We start from the raw sequence: 15,670 nt of genomic DNA, 5'->3' as shown, positions 1-15,670 counted from the left end.
CTTGCCTGCACTATTGTGTATGTCTTGTCTTGTAATCTACCATTTTTCTAAATAGTTTGTTTCTAAATAGTTTGTTTACAGTGTTTTATGGTGTTTCTGAAATTTTAGAGTTCATTTTTTTTTTTATCTGAGCACACTGTTGCTGTCTTCAGACACACCAGAAGAGGGCATCAGATCCCATTACAGATGGTTGTGAGCCACCATGTGGTTGCTGGGAATTGAACTCAGGACCTCAGGAAGAGCAGTCTGTGCTCTTAACCACTGAGCCATCTCTCCAGCCTGAGTTCATTCTTTTGTAATGCTGAATCCATGAATAATGTCAGTAGTTTAATATGTTAATATGAACTTCATAACATTTACCCTCCCCCATCTACCCTCTTCTTATCGGAGGGACGCCAGCACTGCTCAAAGCATCCTGTTGAAGATGAAGTAAGACCGTACCAGTTTTCCACAGAGGATCCCACAGGTTTCTATTCCTCTCACTGTGTTAGAGTCAGCCAGCAGCAGAAATTTGTGGCAAAGATCTCTTGACAAAACTACACACCTCAGTCCTTCAACCACTAAATCTAAGACAGAAAGGAGAAACACGCTAAAAACAAGTCTTGGGTCTTGCCCTTTCGAATTTCAGCGAGCAGCTAAAGTACAGATTTCAACACTGAAACTACTTGGCGTCTCACTTCCCACAGTTAGTTTAAAAAGGAAAATCAAATCTCTTGAATGTCAACATTGGTTAGAAGGAGGGTAAACCTTCTCACATCTCATATACAAATTAAGCCTATGAGAAAGTTTATAGAGTCAGCACTATTACACAGTCGGCCTCTGCAACAACTCTTGCATTTGTGAGTTTTCTCTCTGCATACCATAAATAAGCCAAGACCCCACAGGCCACAGTTCACACATCCCTGTAAGACACAGGATGAAAACTCCTTATTGTGCATGCTCCATGCTACCTTGTATCATACTGCGATTGATCAGTAGACAAAAGCACTTTTTTAAAAAACAATTGCTAGTAATGTAGCATGCACGATGGCTGCCTACCAAATCTCTTCAACAAGTGCCTCTGTGTAAAGAATTGCCTCTTGGGAATTCGGATTTGGGAAACTTCATAGAGCCGATATAGCAGTGTGTGACACCACTCAGTGCTGGTGTGAAGCCCCGCTATTCACAGCTTAGCTGTTGATGGAACTGAGCCCCTACCAGCTCAGGCTGACGTTAAATGCTGAAGTGTCTTGGCAACCAATTTTTCATTATTTTCTTTCCTTTCCAGTGTTTCCCTTTAACATGTATACATGTCTCAAGTAAGACCCAAAGAGAGAAAATAAATACTTGGACTCCTCATTCAAAATCTCCACTAAGTATCAAACTATGATTGCTCTATAACCAAGTTACCCGGGTTGGATCCTACATCACTTACTCTGAACAGCACTCAGGGTGGCCGCTGGCTTTAGGGCCCTGTTCACTGGAGGAGAGTAGTTAGCGAGATCGCAAACATCACTTTTCTGAGGATGGTCTGCAAATACGTTCCTCAGTGAATTGTTCTGGTGGGTGGAAAAACAGGACAGCCCACTTCCGTCAGTCTGCTCAGACAGCACCAGAGAGTCCTGACCTCGAGTCTGGCCCCGAGCCAACTCCTGCTTCTTGAGTTGATCTTCGAAAAACAGGAACTGTTCAGACTCCAGCTGCTGCTGGCGCATCTGAGCGATTCGCTGGCGCTCTGCCTCTATCAGTCTCTGATGTTCCAACTTTTTGAGAATTTCGGCTTTATATTTGTTCTAAGATGGTTGAAAGGAAAAATAAATGTTAGTTTTCTGAGACAAAAACGTCAAGTAGATAGTTTCAGTCCTCAGGCAGAGGGAGAGGGAGAGGGAAGAGAGGGAGGGAAGAGAGAACAAGGAGGTCTCCATTGGGGTGATGAACTAGGAGCACTTGGCTGAGTAAAATGCCTCCTGAGGAAAGACTGAAGGAGCAGAAATAACCTGAGTGAGACTCAAACAGCAAATATTTAGGGAATGCACACTTGGGAATTAATAGCCTAGCATATAGTAAAATAGATTAGGTCTGATTCCCCTCAGTAATTGTGCTAAAGCTGATAAAAAATATCCATAGGGTTTTAACCTCAATTATTAGGGGCTGGGTGGGTCACATTAAGAACTAAGAGAGTTATTGAATATCATCTAAAGTAACACATGTCTAATAATCTCACACACCATAAGGATTTGCATCGTGGAATTGAGAATGCCATAGATTTTACTAGTTAAACTCTCCTCTCAATGCCCTCTAGTTTCCTTCCACTATGCAATAAAACTTCAGAAATAAAGAATCCATTGGAACTCCGATTATGCACGTGATTAGCTGTTCAATCTTGATGGAACGTCGACTGTGCTATTGAAGAACTAGAGTCCCATTTCCAAGTCCTACTTAATTATATACATCAAAAATCATGCTCTGCTCTACTTTCTGCTGCTTCTGTTCATCTGAAAAAAAAATGTATCAGCCATCTGGCTCAAGGTTACATTGGCAATATGGTCGGAAGCTCTATTTAAATCACGGTACAAAATCTATTTCCTGATGCACTGCTTTATTAGATGTTTTAGGAGATGAAGACACCACATCCTTAGAGCACATGCTTAACCAGAACACCCGGATGAATGTTTTATTAGTTTTACATCATCGCATCTTTAATTTTTAATTTAAATGTATACATTTCAAAAGCTCAGGCACAAATGATATTTTAAAAAAATAGTTCGCAGAAAACAGTGAAGAAATAAACGTGCCAACTGAACTTACTTTACTTTGTAAATACTCTTGGTATTCTATGTTATATTTCCTTAGCAGGTCCGTTTTCAATTCGTCCGTCCTTGGGAACGCAATCTCCTTCAGTTTCTTTCAAAAACATATACACATACCGATTAGTGAGATTTCCAGTATACTCTTGTAGAGCATCAGAAGAGAAAGCAAAATGGCTAGAATGTATAGGATCTCAGAAAAATAAATCTATTCTAGGATTCCAAAATACAGCTTTTATGAATGAAGGAAAATAAACTGTGTATGTGTGTGTGTGTGTGTGTGTGTATCTGTGTCTCTGTGTGTCTCTGTGTGTGTGTGTGTGTATCTGTGTCTCTGTGTGTCTCTGTGTGTGTGTGTGTGTGTGTTCCTATATATGATCTCCATTCTACTAGTTAGTTAGGGCCAATCGAATTACACATTGCATATTTAAATCACTTAACATTGGTGTTACAAGGAGTATTAAGGTATACGTAGTGGGTAAGGGTGTCAGATACAAAAAGCAGCTGAGGAAACTTTTATAACAATTCATATTCTAAGTCCTATTCTCAGATCTACTGAATTCACATCCCTAGAAAGTGCTGAGGGAGCCAGAATCTCAAACAACTTCTTCATTGGTTCTTAATGGCAGGAGAACCTAGGACACTGGAGAGTCCAATCATACCCTCCCTTCTGGAGGAAAGGAAGCAAAAGCCTGGTAAGACCGGTACTCTTTAGCGGAGACTAATCAAAGGCAGCTAATGGCTGCTTCAAGTAAGCCCAGGGAAACAACCAGTCTCTCAGTCTCTGGGAGGAATTGTAAGGTAATTCCTTCTTCACATCATAGGTTGATGTAGCGCGTTCTCTCTCTCTCTCTCTCTCTCTCTCTCTCTCTCTCTCTCTCTCTCTCATCATTTCTAATGTCAGTTGCACATTTTGAACGCACACAGTCATAATCATTAGATAGCTTAGGGAGGAATCAGAATGCCATGTTTGATGGCATGGGGTTCTTGTGTTTACACTCTCCAGAGGGCAGGGCAAGCTTGAAAGGGAGCTGTGAATTAATAATGAATACTTAGCGTCATTTGATCTCACAGTGAAGAATCAGTCCAGTGTACCTTCATGATGTCCTGCTTCTCGGGAACTGCACACTGCTGGTAATCTCGATGGCTGGGAAGTTTTTCTACAAATAATCTAGAGAAAGAGACAATACGCATTAGCATCCTGTGAGAAAAGCAAATATATATATATATATATATATATATATATATATATATATATATATATATATATATATATATAAAATCAGTAACTTTCTAACAAGCATTCTTTTTGGGACAAAATATCCACTCGATAACTTTTTATTTAACTATGGTCTTTACACCCACCCTCTTTCTAAGGGTTAGTATGACTATTATTCTAGGTAAACAAGTACTTTCACTAAACAAAGTATTCATTTAGTTGTGCTGGCTAATGTTTTATTCATTTGACACAAGCTCAACTGAGAAAATGCCTCCTTTGGATTGGCCTTTAGACAACTCTGGGGGACTTGTACTTGATGAATGATCCATGTGGGAAGGTACAGTCCACTATGGGTGGTGCTATTCCTAGGCAGTTTGTCCTAGATTGTATAAGAAACCAAGCTGAGCAAGCCATGAGGAATAAACTAGTAAGCGGGGTTCCCCCATGGCTTCTATTTCAGTTATTGCATCTAGATTTCCACCCTTAGTTCTTGCCTTAACTTCCCTTCATGATGGACTGTGATTGGACTGCTGAAATAATAACCCTTTCCTCCTCAAGTTACTTTTCGTTATGGCCTTTATCAAAGCAACAGAAAGCAAACTAAGACAAGGGTTAAGGTCAGGATTTCCACATACTCTCTTCACACTCCCTTCATACTCTAGTCTTTCTTGGATCCTGGGTACTTGAACTGTCCCCCCGGGCACGGTCTCAGTTATGTGCAAGATTTTGGAACAATGGGTATAAATCTCTTTAATCCCTAAAAGGACTCAAACAACTACCCATGAGTCAGCACCACTGTCCTGTGTTTATAAAAGCTCATAGCTGAAGATTCATAGCTAAGAGAGACAGCAACAGGATGACTAGTTGACATGTTAAATGGAAGTCATTTCTCACCACACTCTGGAGGAAAAAGACTCAGCAGAGGTGAAGAGAAAAGCATGCAAAACAGGTGCACTGCTCCCAGGGAAAGTGAAGCTAACAATTCTGCAGGGGTACAAGTTTCTCTTCCTTATTCTATGATGTATCCCTGGCATGAAGAACTGTAATGGCCCAGAATAAGTGATCAGTAGAGATTTACAAAACAAAGGACTCGCTTTTTCTTAATAGATCGTGGTGGGGTGTAGATCATCTAATACGGCTGGTGATTCTGACACTTCCAACCACACAGACAAATTCATTTTATTTCACCTGACAACAGGGTTCTAGGTGACACTTAAACATGAGCATACCTTCCCTTTCTGACATGGGGCAGCTAAGACTTGCAGAAACTAAAGGAAAGCGGTTAGCACAAATACCTTCTCAGAACAAGTTGATCGATTCTATATGAAATGGACTGGGGTATGCTCTCTAGAAATCATGTCTTTCCTTTGCTTCCCTACTCTTGACCCCTCAAATCGAATTTTAAAAATACTGATGGCAGAGTCCGCATGCTGTAGAACACTCGTTCTCAACCTTCCCAATATTGGCGTTCATCATGTCCTGGTGACCCCCAACCATAGCATTATTTTGTTGCTACCTTATAATGTAACGGTTTGCTACTGTTATGAATCATAATGAAAATAGCTGTGTTTTCTAATAGTCTTGGGCAACCTGTGTGAAATGAGCATTTGACGCCCTGAAGGGTTGAGAAGCACAGGTTGAGTGCTTTAGTGGAGTAATCTGGCTGCTGTCAGAAAGCTCGTGTTCCTATGGGAGGAAAAATGGCATGAGAGGTGAAGCTATAGTTGCGAAGAATGAGACAGGTTCCTCTGACTGTTGAAAGTCTCAACCCCTCCCAGACCTTCCTCTCATTCCTCAGGGTCAAAATGGACAAACTGGTTTGAATATGAAAACTCTCAGGGTATGCAAGCTGCCATATCAAAATATCACAAAACCAGCATTCCAGTGATCTCATTCTAAAGACCATGGAAACAGCGGTTCTCACCGTTCTCACCGTTTCTAAGGATGCAACCTCTCAATACAGTTTCTACGTTGTGGTGACCCCCAACAATAAAATTCCTTTCATTGCAACTTCATAACTGCAGTTTTGGTACCGTTCTGGATCATAGTGCAAGTATGTAATATGCAGGATATCTGATATGTGAGCCCTATGAAAGGGTTATTTGACCCCCAAAGGGGTTGCGATTCATGGGTTGAGAACCACCACTGTAGAACATGACTTACGTTATAAATTTGTTGTAAAGAACAAAGGCATTTTCCAGGTTCCCTTCTTCCAAATACACAGACGCCATTCTTTCCATTTCCACTCCGGACCTGAAGTAACGGCGTGGGGTGATGTCTTCATTAATGGAGATATTACAACCAAGCTTGCTTAGGGCACGGACCCGCTCCTCTGGACTTAGAGAAACATCTGTATGGTCAGGCATAGCAGCTAACTTTTTCTGCAATACAGCATTTAAAGTTCTGATTATAATCTTTTAAATACACATAACTATTTATTTCACATATTCTTTTTTCCAAAAGCCCAATACGAACACCTCAGGAAATCCTTCCAGTAAGAGTTAATGGTATGACCAATGCAAGCACATCCCAAAAGGCATACATCCGGGAAAAATATATACCCTTGTTGGCATAAGACCTCTTCATAAGTTTTAAAGTAGACTTACATGGCATTTCCTAGGTATGCACGTGTTTCAGGTAAAGCATCATTAATCCTCATGTAAGCTGTAGGCCTTACCCATCCTAGGTCATTTGTGTCTCAGTGGGGCTCATCTGAAATTCTTCAGAAAGTTGTTTGCATTAAAGTTACTGTTAGGATTTTATTCTATCACATAATATATCTAGTTTAATTAGCCATTTCTAGACTCTCTCTCCATTGTCACAGAACAAAAAGAAATGCCAACCCCCCAAAACAAAACAAAATCAAACAAACAACCCCCCAAAAAAGTTAAGTCCCAGAATAGCTCTTTCAAGTAAAAGAATATCTTCTAAGTTCATTTTTCAAACACAACCAAGTCTCTTAAACATTTATCTAATAGTAATTGCTTCATTAATTAGTTCTTGATTGAGAAAATCCTAATAAATTATGGGGAACAGTCACTTCTGTTGCTATCTTTGTGTTTTACTAATGAAGCCATTATGTATTGAAGTGCACAGAGCACACATAGTCAGGCTAACTATTCAGAAGAAGGCAGCGTGCTTCAGAGATGCAAGACTCAGACAAAAGTTTTCCCATTGATTAAGGGCCCAGCAGTAAATATTTTATGTTCAACTTGAATTCAGCTCTCCATATGCAAAGATGCCAGTTAAATAAAGTGGGAACAAGTCTGGATACTTGCCAAGGCAATGAATACCACACTCAGACCACAGCCTGTTTTCCCCCTAGTTCAGACTTGCCTAACTCAAGAGTGCAGCACCAGCAGCAACCAGGCCTTTCTTAAAAATGCAAATCCCTAACAGGCTCCACTGTAGATCTACAAACTCAGGATCTCTGTAGGCAGCTGGGAAAGGGATGCTTCTGTTATCATTCCCAGAAGAACTTAGTGAGTTCTCCAGTGTTAGACCACTTGACCATGGTCTCACACACCAAGAACAGGTAACCGCCGAGAAAACAGGTTCGCATGGCCTTCCTTAACCAGGTACAGGTAGCCCAACTACAGCCAAGGTGAAACATTTGAACAAAGTCTGTAGAAAGCTCTGGCAAAAATTAAATCAGATATAGTTGTATTCTGGCTGTGGATAACTGAACCAACGACACTCACAGGTAGAGTGTAGAACTGGAGATTCATAGAGTTTTTCTTGTGTTATCTGATTACTTCTTATTTTAATGGCAACTAGAACACTATGAACCTGAAATGACTCTTGCTTCTAAAGGTTTAATAAATAGTGCAAGCCAAAAAACTTTTAAGGTTCCGTTAAGCTGAAGACAGTAATCCTTCCTAGGCTGTTAGTTTTGATCGGACTTGTTGCAATGAACATGAAAGCTCCTTCCCTTTATTTCTTCCCCAAGGAAGTGATATGGACTGACTTCCTCTCTACGAGGTCTCTAGGTACCTCTCCTGTGACTTGCTGGGCACACCAGGTCCAATTGCAATTCAAGAAATAGCAAAATTCAGTCTTCTGAATGCCCAGAGGAAAAAAGTGTCTGGTCCAAGTGACCACAATAAATGGCTACACATAACATTTTGACCTTCACCTTGTACTTCTGAAACTTCTAGAAGAAAGAGAGGGAGGCTGAAGTAAGAACTGTCAGAATAGGACCCTGGTTATCCAGGAAATAGGATCAATAGTCAACAAGTGGGACTTCATGCAGTTAAAAAAATGTCTGCACTGCAAAGGAATCTGTTAACTGACTGAAGAGGCAGCTTATGAAATTTCAGTAGAAAAGAAATGTATTTGCCAGCTATATATCTGGTATAGGAATAGTGTCTTTAATATAGAAAAACTCAATAAATTAAATATTAATAAAACCCAGTTAATCAGTATGCTATGGAACAGAGCAGAGAGTTCTTAGGAGAAGAAAGTGTCCACCATCTTTAGCCTGTAATTCCTTAGGGAATTAAATACAGGCAAAACTACTTCAGGATTTCATTGTATTCCACTCAGAATGGCTCAGATTTAGAAGACAAAAGAAAACAAATGCTGGCAAAGATGCAGGGAAAAGGCAAGCCTCACACACTGTTGGTCACAGTACAAACTGGGGCAGATCAACTGTGTATGACCCAGATACACCACTTTTGGCATATATGCAAGCCACTCTCTTTCCTACTCCAGAGACGATGCTCATCCCTGTTCATTGCTCTAGTCACTATAGCTAGGACATAGACATAGCCTGGATGCCATCAGGTAACAAATGGACGATGGATAGAATTTTATTCATCTGGAAAAAAATTAATTATGGAAATTTCAGGGAAATGGACAAGATTGGGAAACATGACACTGAGTGAGGTAACCAAGACCCAGAAAGACAAACGTGGCATGTTCTCAGTCATAGGTGGATCCTGGCATGTTCTCAGTCATAGGTGGATCCTGGCATGTTCTCAGTCATAGGTGGATCCTGGCATGTTCTCAGTCATAGGTGGATCCTGGCATCAAATCTTTAGATTTTTGTATTTAACTTGGAGTATGTGCAGAAGCCAGTAAACGGGAAAAGAGCCATAGATGGATGGGAAGGACTAAAAGAGATCTTAAGGCAGAAGAGTATAGTATGGCTCAGGGGTACAAAGGAGGGAAAGTGGGGGAAATGGCTTAAGAAGGGAGCAGGAAGGAGCAGGGGCAGAGAAGGAGGTTTGGAAAGGCCAAATGGAAACCTACTATTTTATAAATTTCCTAATTATCTGTGTGTGTGTGCGTGTGTGTGTAGAGAGAGAGAGAGAAAGAGAGAGAGAGAGAGAGAGAGATTCATAAAAATAAGATAATTAGAGTTATCTTATTAAAGGAATAATGCTTTTCCCAGAAGGCAGAGATTGTCAGATAAAAAGCCCAGTGTCAAATATATACTTTCTCTCAAGTTGTTTATTAGTGTTGTCCTGGAGGCCTCATACACAATACAGGCTACTGCCATTGTTAGGGATGTCCTGGAGAGCTCCTACCCAACAGTCTATTGAAGTAACTCTTTTTTTTTTTTTTTTTTTGGTTCTTTTTTTTCGGAGCTGGGGACCGAACCCAGGGCCTTGCGCTTCCTAGGTAAGCGCTCTACCACTGAGCTAAATCCCCAGCCCCTTGAAGTAACTCTTGATTTCCCACTAGAACTTGATAATAAGAACCTATTGTTGAATACACTATACTCTGTTCATAATACATGGAGAAAGAAAGCTCCTCTTGGCTGGGTAAGGTATTGTTCAGGCTGCTGATGGAGAAAGGTCATCAACAGCCTTACTGCTATGAACCCTGTGAGCTACAATAATGATCAATATGGCAAGATATGCCTGTGGGTACAAGAGTGGCATGAATGTTACAGAGGTAACCAACCACTTTTCTCATTGAATTAAGGTCTGATCCACAAGGAAATGCAAACCTGGCCAAGGACCAATGGTTAGGAGCTCATCTTACTTATGACTATTATTTTGCTAAACAGAGTATCAATCTGCCCTTTAAATAACTAGAGATTTGAGCAGCTCTTAGACCATATCAAAGAAGTTTATTTGTGTAGTTAATGCAGAAACTCTCAACTGGCCAAAGTTTAGAGTGTAAGCGTCTAAGGAGTGTCCTCCACGGTTCAGGGACCATAATGGAGGAGGGGGCAGGAAGAGATAAAAGTCAGAGGTCAAAGAAGTGCAAAAGAATGTCTGCTGGTCATGACAGATGTGCTCATGAATTCAGAGCAAGTCTGGCTTACTACATAAGAGCTGTGCAGCATGAAGGCAGTCAACATTCCAACCTGAGTGAGGAGGGAGAGGCTCATGAGCCTGAACTCCTCACTATGAAGCTCTTGACAGTTGATGGCTTCTTGGAGAGGAAGACTTGGTTTTCTTTAAAGCTGCGATGCTCTGGTAAGTTAATCATGCTCTAGAGCCCCAGGCCTATGAGTTTTACAGGCAGCACACACATTCGATTCTACAGGTCATTTTTAAAAAAAAAAATTAAGAGAGAACATAAAGTTGTTGTGTGAGGAGTGATAATTCTGAGAAGTGTTAGGGGGAGGAGAGGGGGTTAATATGATCAAAATGCATTGTATAAATATATAGAATTTTTAAAAATTAATAATACATTTAAAAATGTTCTATCAATTAAGAAATAAAGTACTACGTGATGTAGAAAGGCACTTTCATGCAGTCTTGCTCTGCCTTCCACCTTATGGTACTGTTTTTCTAGTTTTCTGAATAGTTACATAATTTCACACAAAATGGGAGTTTGTGAACTATTAGTCTAGCACTTCAATGCACAGTCTTTTCTAAATGAGATTTCTACAGCAACCCATCCACTTTCCCTCAGTTAACACTCCTCTGTAAAACTTAGCAGCACTAAATCACTCAGTTATCACTGAGTTATCACTCAGCCATAGATAACTGTCACAGTGATTAAATAAATAAATAAATAAATAAATAAATATCAGAACATTTTCTTCAGAGGGCTAGAAGCCCCACAATGTATAAGAATTATTTACCTTTATCTCATCAGGACAGGACACACTCCACATTGAATCAAGGACCTCTATACAACTGATTTTAACCCCTTACTAATTTCTTTGGGCAGCCATTTTCTATTATTCCCTAGGATTCAGGATATTCTCTGAAACAGAATAAATATTCCACAGATGCATCAAGGAGGAAGAAGAGGAGGAGGAGGAGGAGGTGGTGGTAGTGGTGGTGCAGGGAGGAGGAGGAAAGAAAGAAAGAAAGAAAGAAAGAAAGAAGGAGAGAAAGACAGACAGGGAGGGAGGGAGGAAGGAAGGAAGGAAGGAAGGAAGGAAGGAAGGAAGGCAGGCAGGCAGGCAGGCAGACAGGGTAGATAGATAGATAGATAGATAGATAGATAGATAGATAGATAGATAGAAAGAAAGAAAGAAGTATAGAACAGGGAAAGGGTATGGACTTAGTAGACAAAAGGGTCTGGATTCAGTCAAGAGTTCAGAGAGACAGAGAGAGTGAGGATTAGATTACAAAAGATTATCAAAGATACACTAGAAAATTACCCAACACCGTTCCACTGGTCTTTACTACTTCATTTGCATAGGAACTTCTTGGATGATGATACAAATTTCCCACTTGATAAAAAGTATTCCTTATTACATTAACAAGTACAACAGAATGCTAGTTCTTCCAACGCAATTTCATGCAGAACACATAATACCTATAAAAATGACTGCTTCCTCTGCAGAGGTAGACAGAGAGAGACCATGCAACTTTATACCCCAGTGGAATGTCACTGTTGGGTCAGAAAGTGCAAAGGTTTCTGCAGGACCTCTTTCTCAAGCAGTCTAAGAATAATTGAGTTCCTAAGAAAGTCATTCTTGCTTAAGATTAAAGCATTCTTGTTACAACCTACAACCATAGAACAAGAAACTTCTATGTCTTTGTGGTTTTTTGTACATCCAGGGCCTATGCTTTATGTACAGAGGGCGTTCACAATACTTGCTCTCAGGCCAACATCACTGTGAGTGAATCTCATCTGGGAGAAAAAAATTCACAGCTTCCATTTATCAAGTCACCATGATAGGCTAAGGACATACAAAAACGAGGGCCAAAGAGATTGTGTAGTATGCCTATATACCAAGCAAGTAGACATGACCCCAAAGTCTTGTGACAGGATCCTACCATAACGTTCTCCTGAGAGGTTTCATTCAGCAGAAGATGGAAACACATGCAGAGACCCATATAGCAAACAACAGCTGGAGCTTGGAGACTCTTGTGTTAAGGGGGGGGGGGGCATGGATAGCACTGAGTGAGCCAGGAGGAGTCGAGGACACCAGAAGTAGACCTACAGAGTCAACTAACTTGGGCCCAGGAGAGCAAGGGGCATCACAGACATTGAATCACCAGCCAATGAGCGTGCAAGGACCTAGGCTCCCTACACATTTATAGCAGATATGCAGTTTGGTCTTCATGTGGGTCCCCTAACAACTGAAGCAGTGACTATTTCTGATTCTGTCACCTGCCATTGGATCCCCCTCCCCTAGCTGAACTGCCTGGTTGGGCCTTGATAACCCCAGGTGGGGTGGTACCCAAGGAGGGCTTCCCCTTCTCTGAGAAGAGGTAGAGAGTGGTGATAACGAACGGAGTGATTTTTGAGGTTGTGACTGGGAGGAGAGGGGGGAGGAGAGGGCTGTGAACAGGAAGTATCATGAATAAGTAAATATATTAATGGAAAAAAATAGTCCTGTTTCTTTCTCTACAACACACTGTTTTTCCAGGACACAGGTAGGAATGCTATCAGTTCTGACAGGCTGTAGAGGGAAAGTGAGAAGCACGGGCGTTTTAAGGATTGCAGACACCTAAGGTGGATGTCCAAGCAACAGCTCTGTGCTGAACATGTGAGACTTCTCAGTTGTTACCACTCAGGGCAAACCTCCAACTTCTATCTGTAAAGAAGCTGAGGCATGAGGAGACAGGAGTACTCAGACCTGACGGCCACTCTGAAATCCCCTCTAGTAATTTTCCAGAGGCTCTACACTCACAGATCTAGCCTCTCAGATTAACACTTCACAGATTTGTGAGCAAGAGGCTATTTTTAAATCTTGCAAAAGCTGTGGCTCTATCAGTCACTTCCTCGAAGGACAGGGCCACGCAGAAGGCTCTGCATCTTGAAGTAGCAGCGAGTCAGTCTTTCTACAGCGTGTCCCGTTCTTCTTCAGGAGCTTTTCAACTACATGCAAAACGTGGGTTGGCATGACTTACCAGTGAATTCACCGTAAATGGCTGCTCCATGCTGTCCTGTCCTTCCTGCAAAAGCAAGGTGCTCACTCTTCCTTCACAGTCACTTCATCTGTTTCAAAGACACAGAGCAAAGCAAAGGTCACTCTAGGAGGACACAAGACTCGATTCCCAGGGTCCAAGTTCAAATGAAGGTGAACCCTTTGCAAAGGTACACAACCAGAATGCCTCATGGGACTATGGAGGTCTTCTCCAGAAAATACAAAACCGTGGGTGGTTATGGGTGCTTGAGATTGTTCTTCAAAGGTGGAGGGATGCGAGGAACTAATGCTTGATGAGCAGAGTGTACGAGCTGCCGTGTGCTAGTTCATTTAGAATCCTATGCAAGGCTATATATAAAGCAGGCTTACTTCCTTCAAAAACAGAAAAAGAAGAACAGAGTCGTTATAAGCAAGAATGCTGTGGCAACTGACTCTTCACCTGGAGGCAGGCTGGGTTTAAACAGCCTTAAAGTTGCATCTGGCAGATGTCCCCAACAGCTCTGTGCATCCAGTCATCGCGAACCATGGTTTGTGGAGTCCCCTCCCCTTGAGAGCAGACAAGACTGCTAGTGGGTCTCCTCCCTATGGAACATGGTAAATGAACGTCGCTTCCACAATTATGTTCCACTATACATCAAAGATGAAGATGTGTGGCAGGGATATTAAAGCCATTTAGGCAGTTGGTCTTAAGTAAAAGGCAGCTTGCCAGGAGATCTTCACCAGAGGAAGTGAGACTTTGAACAGCTTGTTTTGAGATCCAGATGCCAAGAGTTCTGCAGCTGCAAGGAAGCTAATTCTACCCCAAACCACAAGAACATCAAAAAGAGCCACAGCCACAGCCACAGATGACCCACCGGCACCCAAGTTACAGATCCCCTAGTCTGTCCTTACAAGGTCAACAGCTTGATTTCAGCCTTAAGATAACACGCAGAGCATCTAAGTAAGCTAGGCTCATATCCATGTCTCACAAAAATCTGAGATGAAGATAGGCTGTCTTTAGCCATTAAGTTCAAAGAAATCGATGTGGTAGCACTAGAAAACCAGCCACCTGTGTGACTACAGGTGAGTTACTCTGTTGAGGCATCTGAAACATGGGGAAGCAATAGAACCGACAGTATGGCTATAATGAGGATTAAATGGGTTAGTAGGTGAACTGTAAAGAATTCCTACCCCATAGCCAATATTCTATAAGCATTAAAATTATTAGGATCTTTGTTTTGTGACCGAGTGAGCTAGGCTTCAAAGGTGTTAAATGAACATGCCCAAGTTCAAATCTTAACAATCGCTAGCCCTTCCTTTGTACAACAGTGGATGTCAAACTTTCTCTCCATCCTTATGTAGCAGACACTCCAACAGAATTATTATATCTAGGGTAAACATTAGAATGAAACGGTTGTCCTCCAGAAGTCCTCTGATCTTAGAGAAACCAATGTAGAAAACAGGGATTGTTTTCTGTGATATATATTGCTGTTTTCTGGAGGGGCTTTTCAGCCTTTGCCTGACTTTGGTCACAAGACAGTCCCGGCATACCTAGAGTGTCTTACATTATTGAACACGGCGAACTGTACACAGTAAGGACTAAGGTTATAGGGGCCTAATATTTTCCTTCATGAAACCTATAGATTAGATTAGGGGCAGTGGTATGAGGAACTTGTTTTTACTCCCTGCCCCCAAAGAAAAGAAATAAAACAACTTTGTGAACAATCAATAAATCTGCTTTTGCACAGCGCTTCAATGTTCATCCACAGAGGCCAGATCTCCCTGTTGATCATCTCATATGACCAAGAGCACCAACATCCTTCCTTTTCCACCATCAACCAGGTCACGTTCTTCACACCTTACCAGCCTCTTTGATAACTTTGGACACTCATCTCCTCCCTCAAGTGTGACACTGTGATTGATCCAATCTGATCAATTCCTCTCCATGTTATTATTCATCCCCACCCACAGAACCCTTCAAAGAAAATGACTCTGTCTCTTAACTTCTGGATTTTCTCTCTTGACCTCATCGAACCTTGGAGTAGATTGCCGAGCTTTGCACCTGAGTGACAAAGATGCACAGGAAAAATAAAAAAGCAAACAACTGCTTTGGAGAGCTACAGCCACAGTGTGAGCTGATCGCTCTGGTACCATGGTTTATGCAGAACACAGGCAACACTCAGGGGAACAGCCACTTCTCAGTTCTCGGACCAAAAAGGAACAAACGTTAGAGTTGAAGAGACTCCCTGCCTGATGTCGCTGCACATGTCTGTAACCTCAGCATTAGCAGGGTCTGTAGGATTCGGGAGTTCAAAGACAGTTTCAGCCACAAAGACAGCTGCGTTTAGCTATATAGAAAGTTGAAGGGCGGCCTAGGCTATGTGAGACGCTGAC

At 41.6% G+C, this 15,670-nt stretch overlaps 1 protein-coding gene across 28 annotated transcripts in view; it reads right to left on the bottom strand.

Moving 5' to 3' along the window:
* Nucleotides 1–15,670, bottom strand: part of Stambpl1 (STAM binding protein-like 1) — a 44,968-nt gene that overhangs the window by 6,589 nt on the left and 22,709 nt on the right. For 10 of the 28 annotated variants that reach the window (XR_015640938.1, XR_015640939.1, NR_199628.1 and 7 more), the window contains 6 exon segments: nt 13,281–13,368; nt 6,169–6,386; nt 3,882–3,957; nt 2,788–2,883; nt 1,415–1,772; nt 442–566 (listed from right to left, as the gene is read on the bottom strand). Coding sequence is in view for 18 of the 28 variants with exons in the window: in XM_087591307.1 (XP_087447433.1) it covers nt 442–566; nt 1,415–1,772; nt 2,788–2,883; nt 3,882–3,957; nt 6,169–6,386; nt 13,281–13,310 (903 nt within the window). In the remaining 10 variants the exon portion in view is untranslated. 28 annotated transcript variants of the gene reach the window in all.

This window comes from Rattus norvegicus, chromosome 1 (assembly GCF_021556685.1).
Source record: "Rattus norvegicus strain SHRSP/BbbUtx chromosome 1, alternate assembly SHRSP_T2T, whole genome shotgun sequence".
NCBI classification, from domain to species: Eukaryota; Metazoa; Chordata; class Mammalia; order Rodentia; family Muridae; genus Rattus; species Rattus norvegicus.
Note: the sequence above shows the minus strand (reverse complement) of the source record. Positions and strands in the feature narration are given on the sequence as shown.